The sequence below is a fragment of the Eumetopias jubatus genome, unplaced genomic scaffold (genome assembly GCF_037043125.1).
Source record: "Eumetopias jubatus isolate StellerSeaLion01/CBP00866 unplaced genomic scaffold, mEumJub1_p1.0 scaffold_8, whole genome shotgun sequence".
Lineage (NCBI taxonomy): Eukaryota > Metazoa > Chordata > Mammalia > Carnivora > Otariidae > Eumetopias > Eumetopias jubatus.
The window spans coordinates 115,008,657-115,021,148 of NW_028274814.1; the positions used below are offsets into that span (position 1 = coordinate 115,008,657).

Consider the following 12,492-nt stretch of genomic DNA (forward strand, 5'->3'; position numbering starts at 1 on the left):
ACTATGGTGAAGACTAGATGAGGCAAGAATGAACAATGAATGCTAAATTTAGGGGAAATTTTTGATAAAGAGCAAGATATTTGCATGGTCTTATAAGCAGATGTCTATTTACTGCAAAAAGAAGAAAAAATATTATACAGTCAAAAAGTCGGACTACACCTTAACCTTTGACAAGATAATCAAAAGTAACAGCACCTATGAAGGACAGAAAGACATCATGGGCCTCCAGATGTGATAACCTGAGAAGGACACATCTTCTAGGGAACACTCTGGCCCAGAATGCATAATTTCAACCTAATCACAAGAAAATATCAGGTAAAAATAACATGAAGAATAGTGTAGGGGAAAAAAAAGCTGGAGGGGATCTGTACTCTTCAAAAATACAAAGACATGTTGTGATGAAAACAGGCTATACCAATATAACAACTAAATATAATATCTAATCCTAACTAGACCCTAAACTGGTGAAGGGGAAATGCTACAAAGGACATTACCAGATCAACTGACAAAACTGGAATTACAGAGCAAGTGAACCAATATAAGTTAATTAAGTTAACCACTTTACTGTGGTTATGTAAATGAATACACTATTCTTCATTGAAGTATTCAGATGTAAAAGAGCATAACTGATCTTCAAATGAATCAGAAAAAAAAAAAAAATGACAGAGAGAGCAAGAGAAGAGAGAAGAAAGTGTCCCTTGTATTATTTTATTCTTGCAACTTTTTATAAGTTTGAAACTGGTTCCAAATAAAAAGTTAAAAGTTATATATGAACTCAACTAGACCTGCACCATCCAATACAATAGCCATTATCAACATGGGGCTATAGAGTACTTGAAATATGGTTAGTCCAAATTGAGATGTGCTGCTCATGCAAAATACACACCAGATTTCAAACACTTAGTCAAAAAAAAAAAAAAAGGAATGTAAGCTATCTGAATAGTGATTTTTATACTGATTACACATTGAATATTTTAGATATATTGGGTCAAAAGAAATATATTTTAAAAATTAATTTCACTGTTTTACTTTAAATGTGGCTACTAGAAACTTCTTTTTTTTTTAAAGATTTATTTATTTACTTGAGAGAGAGTGCGCGAGCAGGGGTAGGGGCAGAGGGAGAGGGAGAGAGAGAATCCCAAGCAGACTTCCCGCTGAGCACAGAGCCCAATGTAGGGCTTGATCCCAAGACCCTAAGATCATGACCTGAGTAGAAACCAAGAGTTGGATGCTTAACAGACTGAGCCACCCAGGCCCCCCCTTTTTTGTTGTTTTTAAAGATTTATTTATTTATTTGAGAGAGAGAGACTTTAAATTATGTATGTAACTCACATTTGCATTGAACAGGGCTGAGCTAGACAATCAAGAATCTCCACAATGGGGTGCCACATTATCTTTGTAAATGTCTTTCTTAATTTCTTTCCGCTCTAAACCTATCTCTTATCTCTAAAAGTCACTTGGTTTAAGCTACTTGAGGGTAAGGATTGTATCTTATTTACAGCTGTATCCCCAGTTTCTAGCACATAGCAAGTGTTATAAATACATTTATTAAAAGGCTATATGCAAAGGAAAGAGGGAGGGCAGGAAGAATGAACTTATTCTCATTTCTGTGTCTTGCTTATACTGTTACTCCTTCCTAAAAAGAAACTTTCCTAAGACCTCTCCTAAACACACACATTCTTCAAAACCCAATCTCATGCTCATTTTCTCCAAGACTCCCCGCTCACACAGGCTGGTTCTGATCTTTCCTCCCTGTCCTACTACAGCCTTCATTGTCTATATCATTTTCGTTGACACTTAATCATATCCTTGAGGAAGAAGTTAGGTCTCATATTTTCCCCATATCTTCCACAGTGATTAGCACAGTGCTAACCATATCAATTTGAGTAGTGGAGGAAAGGGTAACAAGGTGCCAGAAAAAGGGAAATGGATTGTGCTGGGAAAATTTGGCTCTTGTCTCAGTTTTGACATCTACTAACTGTGTTGCCTTAGATATCAGTTAATCTGTTTTTACTTCCTCGTTTTTAAAATCAGACTTGCTGACCATAAAAAAAAAAAGCCTTTTATTTCTACAATTCTATAACAATTAAATCCATTGTTTTCTTTGGCAATGTTATTGATATATACCAGTGAAAGGAAATCTAATACACTAAGAGTAAATTTCTTAAGAAAGAAATAGCAATAAAGTTTACAAACTGCCTAGAGTACTAAATACTGATCATTTATTCTGTCTGGTCATCAAGCACTTTATTTCTTCTTTCTTTTAAAGATTTTATTTTTAAGTAATCTCCACATCCAACATGGGGCTGGAACCTAAAACCCTGAGATCAAGAGTCACATGCTCCAGGATGAGCCAGCAGGGTGCACTATGGTCATGGCCCAAGTGCTTGAGCACTTCAAATTCATAGTTCTCTTCAAAGGACCATCAAGCAAAATAGTCAACACGTACAAACTGGAACTACCTTAAAAATTTTATTTTCTAATTCAGACCCTTTCAAGCCTCAAAAAGACAACTTTTAGTAAGCTAATGGAAAAAAAAAAAGAAGAAGAAGAAGAAGGAAGAGGAGAAAAACCAGAAACAAATTTTCTGTGAAGTACCCTTGGGACCTTACTGGTGATGTTCAAAACACTCTGAGTTACAACTGATCGTAAGCACATTGTCTGTATTTCTTTCAAAAATGCTTTTTTAAAGGACACTATTCAGAAGAAAATAACAACAGTTAAAAGGAAAAGGTCATCTAAAAGCAGAATGTTAAAAGAATGCAATATAATCTCAAAGCATGGAAACCATTTCAAACGAATCTCTAAATTAGCAACTTTCATCTTAATCTTGTATTTTATTACCTCTGCTGAGAAATAAGATTATCAGGGTGGGGTAAAATAAAATGGTTGTCACGTTACATAATGTAAAGATTCTAGTTATACTTGTTAGTAAATACCACCTGTGGACTTAATAAAATGTATATGGTAGGTTCTAAACTAGTAACACAAATCACCAGATTTCTTTAAGGCTTTTATCAAAATGCCCCTATTAAATGCTGAGATTTAACACTGACCCATCTGCAAGATAAATGCTGAACTCCTCTGAAAGGACTCCAGATCCTCTAGGGATCTAGTCTGTAGCTACCCATGCAGCTTCATCTCCCACTAATCCCTGCACATCATCTCACTTCCTAAACTTAATTGTTCACATTCCTCCTACTATTACCTGCCCCTTTTATGACTTCATGCCTTGGCATTTGCTGCTCCCTCTGCCTGACACGCTCTTCCTTCTTTGGAGCTGCGAATATGACCTCCTCCCAGAAGCTCGTCCTCACGGTCCCAACACCCTCACACAGAGTAGCACTCAGGGCACTCCTCATTCTTCTATTACAGAGCATTGTAATCACTTTCAGATGTCCACTTCCCCTACCTGGCTGTGAGTTTTAAAGGGAGGACCCATACTTTCTTAACTGTTTCCCAGTCCCTTGCGTAAGTTTGGTGTTTCCTGACACTCACTATAAATACACAGGGGTATAAAAGTAACTGTGAGAAACAATTCAAATTTTCCTATTAAAAGAGAATACACATTTAACACAGTGGTTTTCAATCAGGGGCAATTTTGTCCTTAGGAAACATATGATAAAGCACGAAGATAATTTTGGTTGTCACAAAAGAGGAAAGGGATGGGGGGAGGGGGTGCTACTGGCATGAAGTGAGTAGAAGCCAGAGGGATGCTGCTGAACATCTCAGAATGCAAAAGAACAGCCCCCCCACCAACAACAAAGAATTATCCAGTCACACACATCAATAGTACCTTGGTTAAGAAAGTCAGTTCTCAAGTGACTTATTCATATGTGATGATCCCGTATCACATCTCAGCAATAATCAGAATTTCAATTTTGCAATTTCAATAGAAACTTCTCTAACAGTTGTGTATACACCAACACATGGTCTTTATATAAAAATGATCCTTATACAATGGTAATGCTTAACAACATTAAACCAAGAGTATTGGAAAGCATCCCGTATTTCTGAAAATTAATCTATAACTACCAGAAGCTATTCTTTTTTTCAAAGTTTTTTTTGTTTTGTTTTTTGTTTTTTTTTAATAATCTCCACACCCAACATGAGGATTGAACTCATGACCCCAAGGTCAAGAGTCGCATGCTCCGGGGACTGAGCCAGCCAGGCGCCCCTACCAGAAGCTACGCTTAAGTCAGTAAACACTTTATTTTATTTATAAACTTTAAAGCAAACCATAGGCAAACTAATTTCGGATGTGGAACTATGACAGAAACACAGTCTGAGGCATGAGGTAATCAGTTCCTCCAGGTCCGATAGAAGAAAAATCTCCAAGCACAACAAGTAAATCATGCACAGATGTCTTTACTGTTGAACACAGGAACTGACGGCAAGAGTAAAGGGCATGCCCTTGCTATTGCCAAAATCATCAGCTTATCAAGATTTTAAAAAACTCTGACAAAACCACTGCAAAAAATCATCAGATGTCAATACAGGGTGGTAGACACAAAAGTTAACTATTTCTCCCCCTGATATATGACCAAGTTTCACATGACTTGAACATTTCACAAAGCTATGCAGGATCCAAGTACACTCCCTTTCTATACAGAGGATGACTCAACTGTCTTTGGCACATTCTTTGACTGAATACTACAAATTCACTAATTTCTTTTGTCCTTTGAACTGAGTTTGGCCCAACTTTTCAATCATTTACATTTTGTTGCACCCTGTCAGTTTAAAAAAATAAAAGGCTACCCAAAACAAAAACTTGAGTACAGCAACTCTTGTAGGAAATGATACTCGATTATCCTAGGAACTGATTTCTAAGCCATACACATAGAGCTTTCCAATGCTCTTGTCTTTATAATCTTAAGGTTTTTCCAGCTTTCGAATAGGGATAGCCCTGGCAGAAAGTGAAGGAGTTAAGTGTCTATCACTGGATAAAGCTTACTGCGAATTTATTCTTGGAGAGCTCAAAAAAGGTACTGGGCTGAGAGGGCGAAACGCATTTTTAATTGGGGCGGGGGGAAAGTTTCCAACAGTGAGTAATATCTTCCTTCTCAGCCGATTTTGCCAGTAAGTGTCGGTACCACGATTGGGCCCGAGCTAGGCCGGGTTTCACCACACTACCCTGCAAAACCGCAGCTGAATGTGGCAGGTGCGAGCAAAGTTGGGGGGCGCGGTGGGCGGGGAGGCGGGAGAGGCTGAGCAAGCCTCCCGCAATCTCCCACGGGGCACTCTCCACCCGGCTGGAGGCACTAACTCTCCATTTGCACTGCCATTCCCGGAGCTGGAAGGAACGCGCCGGCACCACACCCTCCGGCCCCGCCACCCGTCTCACTGACAGCCCCGCGCGGGAGCACGACGCCGGGCCTGGGCGCGCGGGGCCGCCCGGGGACTCGGCGCCCGCTCGGGCTCCGGCCTGCCTGCCCCACCCGCCCTCCCTGCCCCCGCGGCCCGCCCCCGGGCCGGACGGCCGAGGCCTAAACCACCTCCCGGGCTGCGGGGCCTACAGAAGAAAGGAGCCCGCGCCAAGGAGCGGCACCCGGGCCGCCGCCTCGGCTCCTCAGCGCGGCGGCGGCGGCGCCCGCAGCCCCGGCTCGGGCTCTCCGGCTCACGTGCTGCCGGAAAGACGGTTTCACTCTCTTACCCTCTGCAAAATCCTCCTAAACATGGTTTAAACACCACCCGAGCCGCCGCGGTGAGTCTCCGGACCCTACGCGGGACCACTCACTACTCCGGGGAGCGCGAGCGGGAGAGACTGAGTCGGGAAGGGACGGGAGAAGAGGTCGGGGCTAGACGGTGGCGGCAGCCGCTCGGGCGGCCCCGACTTCCCCACAGGCGGTGAGAGGCAGCGCGCGCCAGCGAGCGACGAGGTAGCCTGCGAGCGCCCGCCCGCCGGCCGGGCCGCCCCCGTAACTGACAGCTGGGCGGACCCGCCCGCCGCCGCCACGCCCTCCTGGTCTGTCCATCCGCGGGGGGCGGGGCCTCAAGGGGCCTGGCCCGGAACTGCGACCAATCGGGAGCGGCGGCGGCGTGGGCGGCTGCGTGACGGACAGGCGGCAGGACGCTCGCGCCGCCGCTCCTTCCGGCGGGCAAGGGGACGCCGCGGCGGCCGAGCGCACGGCCGCGCTCCGTCAGAGGCCGTGCCCGCGCGCCGGCCGCGAGCCCGCCGGGGAGGCGGGTGGGGAGACCTGGGCCAGGCCTGGGGATGTCCCTGACCTCGGCGGGAGGAGGGGTTCGGGGGGTGGGTACCTGAGGCCGCAGCTCAGGCTGCTTTGTAAAATTTGTCACCATGACCCTGGTCTTGACCTAGCCTGGACAGGATCCTCATTTCTGCTGGGAGCGCGTAGACCCTGGGTGAAAGCAAAGGATAGAATCGCAGACATGATTAACCTGTCTGTTGGGCTTCCCTCCTCTTGTTCAACCCCCGGTTTTGTTTCTCTGCTCCCTTGCTTCTAATTTCAGCCAAAGAGAAAGTAAAGAATCAGAAGAAAGAATAGGGAAGAAACTGGAATTTGAGTTGGCAAGAGAAGTTTAGGGTTGTCCTTTTTGAACCATAGCATCAATATTTAATTGACTGATGTTGCTAACCTGTTACACTTTCTCTTTCTAAAGCCCTTGCGTGGCCCATTCTCCTAAGGAATATTAAGTCCTATTCTGATAATACTCATATAAAGTGAATCAACATTAATGCGTCTGTTTCATAAAAAAAAGTGATAATAATAATAGTAAGGTCACAGATGAACAGGACGTGGACTTCAAATTGACTTCCAGGCACCACGTCATTATTTAAACTCAAAAATCACAGCTCCAGGGCGCCTAGGTGGCTCAGTCAGTTGAGGGTGGGACTCTGGATCTCTGGCTTAGGTCTGTGATCTCCGGGTGGTGTGAGCTACTCTCTCACTCTCTCTCTCTCTAAAATAAATTAATCTTAAAAAAAAAAAAAAAAAGTCACAGCTCTGGAGTCCCACCATTCTGCTAGCATTCACAAGTTTTGAGGTTCAGGCGTTTTACCCTGGGAGGAAGAGAGAAAACTTTAATACCGTTTAAATAAGGAAAGAAACGGAATAATGCAGTTGACCTTCCTGGGAGAGAGGGGGAAACCTGAGGTCTACCCAAGCATGAATGGAGTGCTTTCTTCCAGATCGTTTGAAAAGATGCAGCAAAAATTTTCAAATGAGTTAATGTAAAATGTTTCATAAAGTATTATATGGTGTAATATGTTTCTATTGTAGACATGTTCTGTTTTTTATTGTGTGTGTGTCCATAGTGCAGCAAAATAGCCGTACCTACAACTAATACATTATTAATCACTATTGATAACGGTGCATTTAAATATTTCCAGACAAACATAGCAAAGCACACACTTTCCATCTTTCCAGACACAGGTGCTTTATTTTCAAACATGGGAAATACTTTGACCAACAGGGTGATAAAACTGTGTGGCATAATAAATATAATATTGGTCTCTGTACCAAGGTCCTGACACAGAGTTCCTAAAACCCTTGTAATTTCCTGACTAAAAGGGTGCTAGGAGCATCTTTTGTTCTAATATTTAATCTTTGACCCTGATTCCTGACGCCAAAGCTTCTAAGACCCTTGGAATGGCCACAGGGATAAGAGTGTCTGTATGCTAATGAGGCAACAGGTTGGGGGTCACTAGATAGTTGTAGAATGGAGGCTAATCTCCAGAAAGATCAAGGCATGATTAGAAAGTTGCAATTTTCAGGCCAACCATCCCCCCATCTTCAGGAGGGAAGAAAGGCTGGAGCAGTTAATCACTAATGGTCATTGATTTCATCAATCCTGGCTATGTAATAGAACCTCCATAAGAAACCTAAACTATGAGATTTGGAGAGCTTCCAGGTCAGTGAACACATCAAGGTACTAGAAGGATGATGTGCCAGAAGAGAACAGGGAAGATCCTATTCCCCTTCCCCCATATCTTGCCCTATGCATCCCTTCCACTTGGCTGCTCCTGAGTTGCATCTTTTATAACAAACCAGTCATGGTAAGTAAAGTGTTTCCCTAAGTTCTGTGGGCTGTTATAGCGAATTATCAAACTTGAGGAGAGTGTTGTGGAAACCCTCAATTTATGGACAGTTGGTCCAAAGCAAAGGTGACAACCTGGAACTTGTGACTGGTGTCTGAAGTTGGGGGGTGGGGGGCAATTCTGTAGGATTGAGCCCTGAACTTGGAGGGTCTGCACTAACTCCAGGTAGTTAGTATCAGAATTGAATTTAATTGTAGGACACCCAGTTGGTGTCCAGAGCATTGGCAAATCACGTGGTATAGATTAAAACCCCACACATTAGGTGTTAGAAATGTTATACGTAGGGGCACCTGCCACCTCAGTCAGTAAAGCATGTGACTCTTCATCTTGGGGTTGTGGGTTCAGCCCCACGTTGGATGTAGAGATTACTTAAAAATGAAAAAAAAATCCTAAAAAAAAGTGTAAGTAGAGAAAGGAAACAGGTTTTCTTTTTTCCCATTTAAAGTGATATGTGTTTCTTTTTTTTATTATTCAAAAGTTAATTTAGTTTAAAGCTGCTTATTAATGTCACATGCTAAAGCCTTCTACATTGGAATTCTCCTGTGGAATTTTTTGCCTAATCATGTAAGACACTCTCAATCTGTTCAGCTAGATGGGTTATTCAAAGGCTCGCATGCTCCCCTGCAGCTTATGATATGACTGGGATAAGACCCTAGAGAGCTTAATTGCTCAAAAGTAAATAAGCAATGGGGGAGACATAATAATGTCTCTAATTTAGCAGCTCCCACACATAACTGCTCTGCTTACCCTGTCTGGCCACTAATCCCTGTCTATTCTGCTCTCTTACATTCATATTCCATTAATTCTTTTACTCCATCAAGATCTCCAGCCCATTGGCTCCTCTCACCTTCTTACTATCAACCATTTCTAGATCCTCATTTCCATCAAAACCTAACTTAAAGTCCGTGATCCAACTTTATAGCCCCCCATCTTATGAATATGCTTAACTTCTTCCCCTTTCTCTTCTTTGTCCATTGTTTCCATGTGGCAGAACCCGAACCACCCACTGTGCGCCACACTGGAGTCGGGGAAGGGCACTAGAGGCCCACATGTACAGCGGGGGCTATGGCGCTCATCATACCCTAATACCGCAGTGCTCAGAGAGGCCCTCCGCACTGTCTGCAGCAACCCTGTTTCCCTTGACTGGTCTGCTTTCTCTTCTCTGCTCTTTCTTTGTCCAAAATGGCTTTTACACCTGTGGTGCTTTCACTGTCTTGCCTTGCATTTTCTTCTTAGAAATGCCACTTCAATCAAGCAGTCAAGCCTCCTTCTCAAAAAAAAAAAAAAAAAAAAAAAAGCCTCCTCACCTACTCCAATGAGACTGCTCAGGTTAATGTTAATGACCCACTTGTTGCCTAATCCACAAACAACTTTATTGCTTTGACTTTATTTGACTCTTGTTTACATTGATAACAGTTGACCATTCTCTCCTCAAATTATTTTATTCTCTTGGCTTCCTTGACAATATACTTTCTGGCTTTTCTCCTCAATGATCATTCCTTCTCAGACTCCTTTGACTTTTCTACTGCATAACTTAATGTTAGAGTGCCCCTGCTTTGTTCTAGAGTCCCTCTTTTTATCTGTCCCACACAGCCTAGAGGTGATCTCAACCAGTCTCCTGGCTTTAAATTTCAACTGTCTGCCCAAGACCCCCAAGCCTATATCATCTGTGTTGACCTCTCTCCAGATTTCCAGACCTGCACAACAAACCGTCTACATAGTTCTCGTTGGAGATCTAATGAGCATCTCTAACTTAACATGGCCCAAACAAAGCTGTTTCATTTTTATTTTCAAAATTGCTTCTCTGCCAGTTTTCCTCTCTCAGTATAGACTACCACCAGGAGCTTAGTTGGATTAAACCAAAAACCTTGGAGTTATCTTTGATTTCTCTCTTTATCTTATCACTTCCCCTTCTTCCAGCCAGTCCACCAGAAAATCCTGATAGGTCTACCTCCAAAGCATATCCTAAATCTGCCACTTCTTTCCATTATCCCCCTGGTCCATAGCACCTCCATCTCCTGTCCAGACCACCATTAAGAGTTTCCCGGTTGGTCTACCTGTTTTTACTTTGGCTTCCCTATAATCCATAAACTACACAGCGGCAAAGAACAACTTTTAAAAATGCAAATCAAATAATGTCACTGCCCTCCTTAACTGAAGCTTCCCATCACAATCACAATAAAATCCAAATACTTTATCCTGGCTCACACACCTTGTTGATCTGGTCCTGCCCACTTCTCTGCTTTCCATTTATAACATTCTCCCCTTGGTTTACTATGCCTCAGCCTCAATGAACTTTTATTCCTCAGTTGCACTAAAGTCATTCCTGCCTTTGTGCCAACCAGTTCCTATTTAGGAAATATTGTTCCCTTAAGGAGTCGATCCCATTTACAATTGCACCCAAAACCATAAGATACCTAGGAATAAACCTAACCAAAGAGGCAAAGGATCTGTACTCAAAAAACTACAGACTATTCATGAAAGAAATTGAGGAAGACCCAAAGAAATGGAAAAACATTCCACGCTCATGGATTAGAAGAACAAATATTGTGAAAATGTCTATGCTACCTAGAGCAATCTACACATTCAGTGCAATTCCTATCAAAATACCATCAACTTTTTTCAAAGGAATGGAACAAATACTCCTAAAATTTGTATGGAACCAGAAAAGACTCCGAATAGCCAGAGGAATGTTGAAAAAGAAAACCAAAACTGGTGGCATCATAATTCCAAACATTAAGCTCTATTACAAAGCCATAATCATCAAGACAGTATGGTACTGGCACAAAAACAGACACACAGATCAACAGAACAGAATAGAAAACCCAGAAATGGACCCTCAACTCTATGGTCAACTAACCTTCGACAAAGCAGGAAAGAATATCCAATGGAAAAAAGAGTCTCTTCAATAAATGGTGTTGGGAAAATTGGACGGCCACATGCAGAAGAATGAAACTGGACCATTCCCTCACACCATACACAAAAATAGACTCAAAGTGGTTGAAAGACCTAAATATGAGACATGAACCTATCAAAATCCTAGAGGAGAACACAGGCAGCAAGCTCTGTGACCTCAGCCGCAGCAACTTCTTGCTAGACACGTCTCCAAAGGCAAGGGAAACAAAGGCAAAAATGAACTCTTGGGACTCCATAAAGATAAAAAGCTTTTGCACAGCAAAGGAAACAGTCAACAAAATCAAAGACAACCAACAGAATGGGAGAAGATATTTGCAAATGACATCTCAGATAAAGGGCTAATATCCAAAATCTATAAAGAACTTATGAAACTCAACACCCAAAGAACAAATAATCCAATCAAGAAATGGGCAGAAGACATAAACAGACATTTCTCCAAAGAAGACACAAATGGCCAACAGACACATGAAAAAGTGCTCAACATCACTCGGCACCAGGGAAATACAAATCAAAACCACAATGAGATTCCACCTCACACCAGTCAGAATGGCTAAAATTAACAAGTCAGGAAACGACAGATGTTGGCGAGGATGCCCAGAAAGGGGAACCCTCCTACACTGTTGGTGGGAATGCAAGCTGGTGCAGCCACTCTGGAAAACAGTATGGAGATTCCTCAAAAAGTTGAAAATAAAGCTACCTTATGACCCAGCAATTGCACTACTGGGTATTTACCCCAAAGATACAAATGTAGTGATCCAAAGGGGCACCTGCACCCCAATGTTTATAGCAGCAATATCCATAATAGCCAAACTATGGAAAGAGCCCAGATGTCCACAGACAGATGAATGGATAAAGAATATACAATGAAATACTACTCAGCCATCAAAAAAATGAAATCTTGCCATTTGCAATGACATGGATGGAACTGGAGGGTATTATGCTAAGTGAAATAAGTCAATCAGAGAAAGACAATTATCCTATGATCTCACTCATATGTGGAATTTAAGAAATAAGGCAGAGGATCATAGGAAAAGATAGGAAAAAATGAAACAAGATGAAACCAGTGAGGGAGACAAACCATAAGAGACTCTTAATCATAGGAAACAAACTGAGGGTTGCTGGAGGGGTGGGGCATGGAGGGATGGGGTATCTGGGTGATGGACATCAGGGAGGGTATGTATTATAATGAGCACTGGATATTATATAAGACTGATGAATCACAGACCTGTACCTGTGAAACAAATAATACATCATATGTTAATTAATTGAATTTAAATTTTTTAAAAAATCACCTGAAATAAAAGACAACTTATTAAAAAAAAAAAAAAAGGAAATATTGTTCCCTGAGCCCTTGTGGTTAATTTCATGGCATTCATGTTGTACCTCAGAAGTCTCCTTGGGGGCACCTAGCTGGCTCACTCAGAAGAGCATGTGACTTGGGGCACCTGGGTGGCTCAGTCATTAAGCGTCTGCCTTCAGCTCAGGTCATGGTCCCAGGGTCCTGGGATTGAGCCCCA

The 12,492-nt window shown here is 42.5% G+C and overlaps 1 protein-coding gene across 2 annotated transcripts in view; it reads right to left on the minus strand.

Moving 5' to 3' along the window:
* Nucleotides 1-5,878, minus strand: part of EEA1 (early endosome antigen 1) — a 125,310-nt gene extending 119,432 nt beyond the window's left edge. For both annotated transcript variants that reach the window (XM_028105495.2, XM_088025284.1), the window contains exon 1: nucleotides 5,654-5,878. In XM_028105495.2, coding sequence (XP_027961296.2) covers nucleotides 5,654-5,677 — 24 coding nt within the window. In that variant the 5' untranslated portion in view covers nucleotides 5,678-5,878. The remainder of the gene's footprint in view (nucleotides 1-5,653) is intronic.
* Between the last annotated feature and the right edge of the window lie 6,614 nt (nucleotides 5,879-12,492).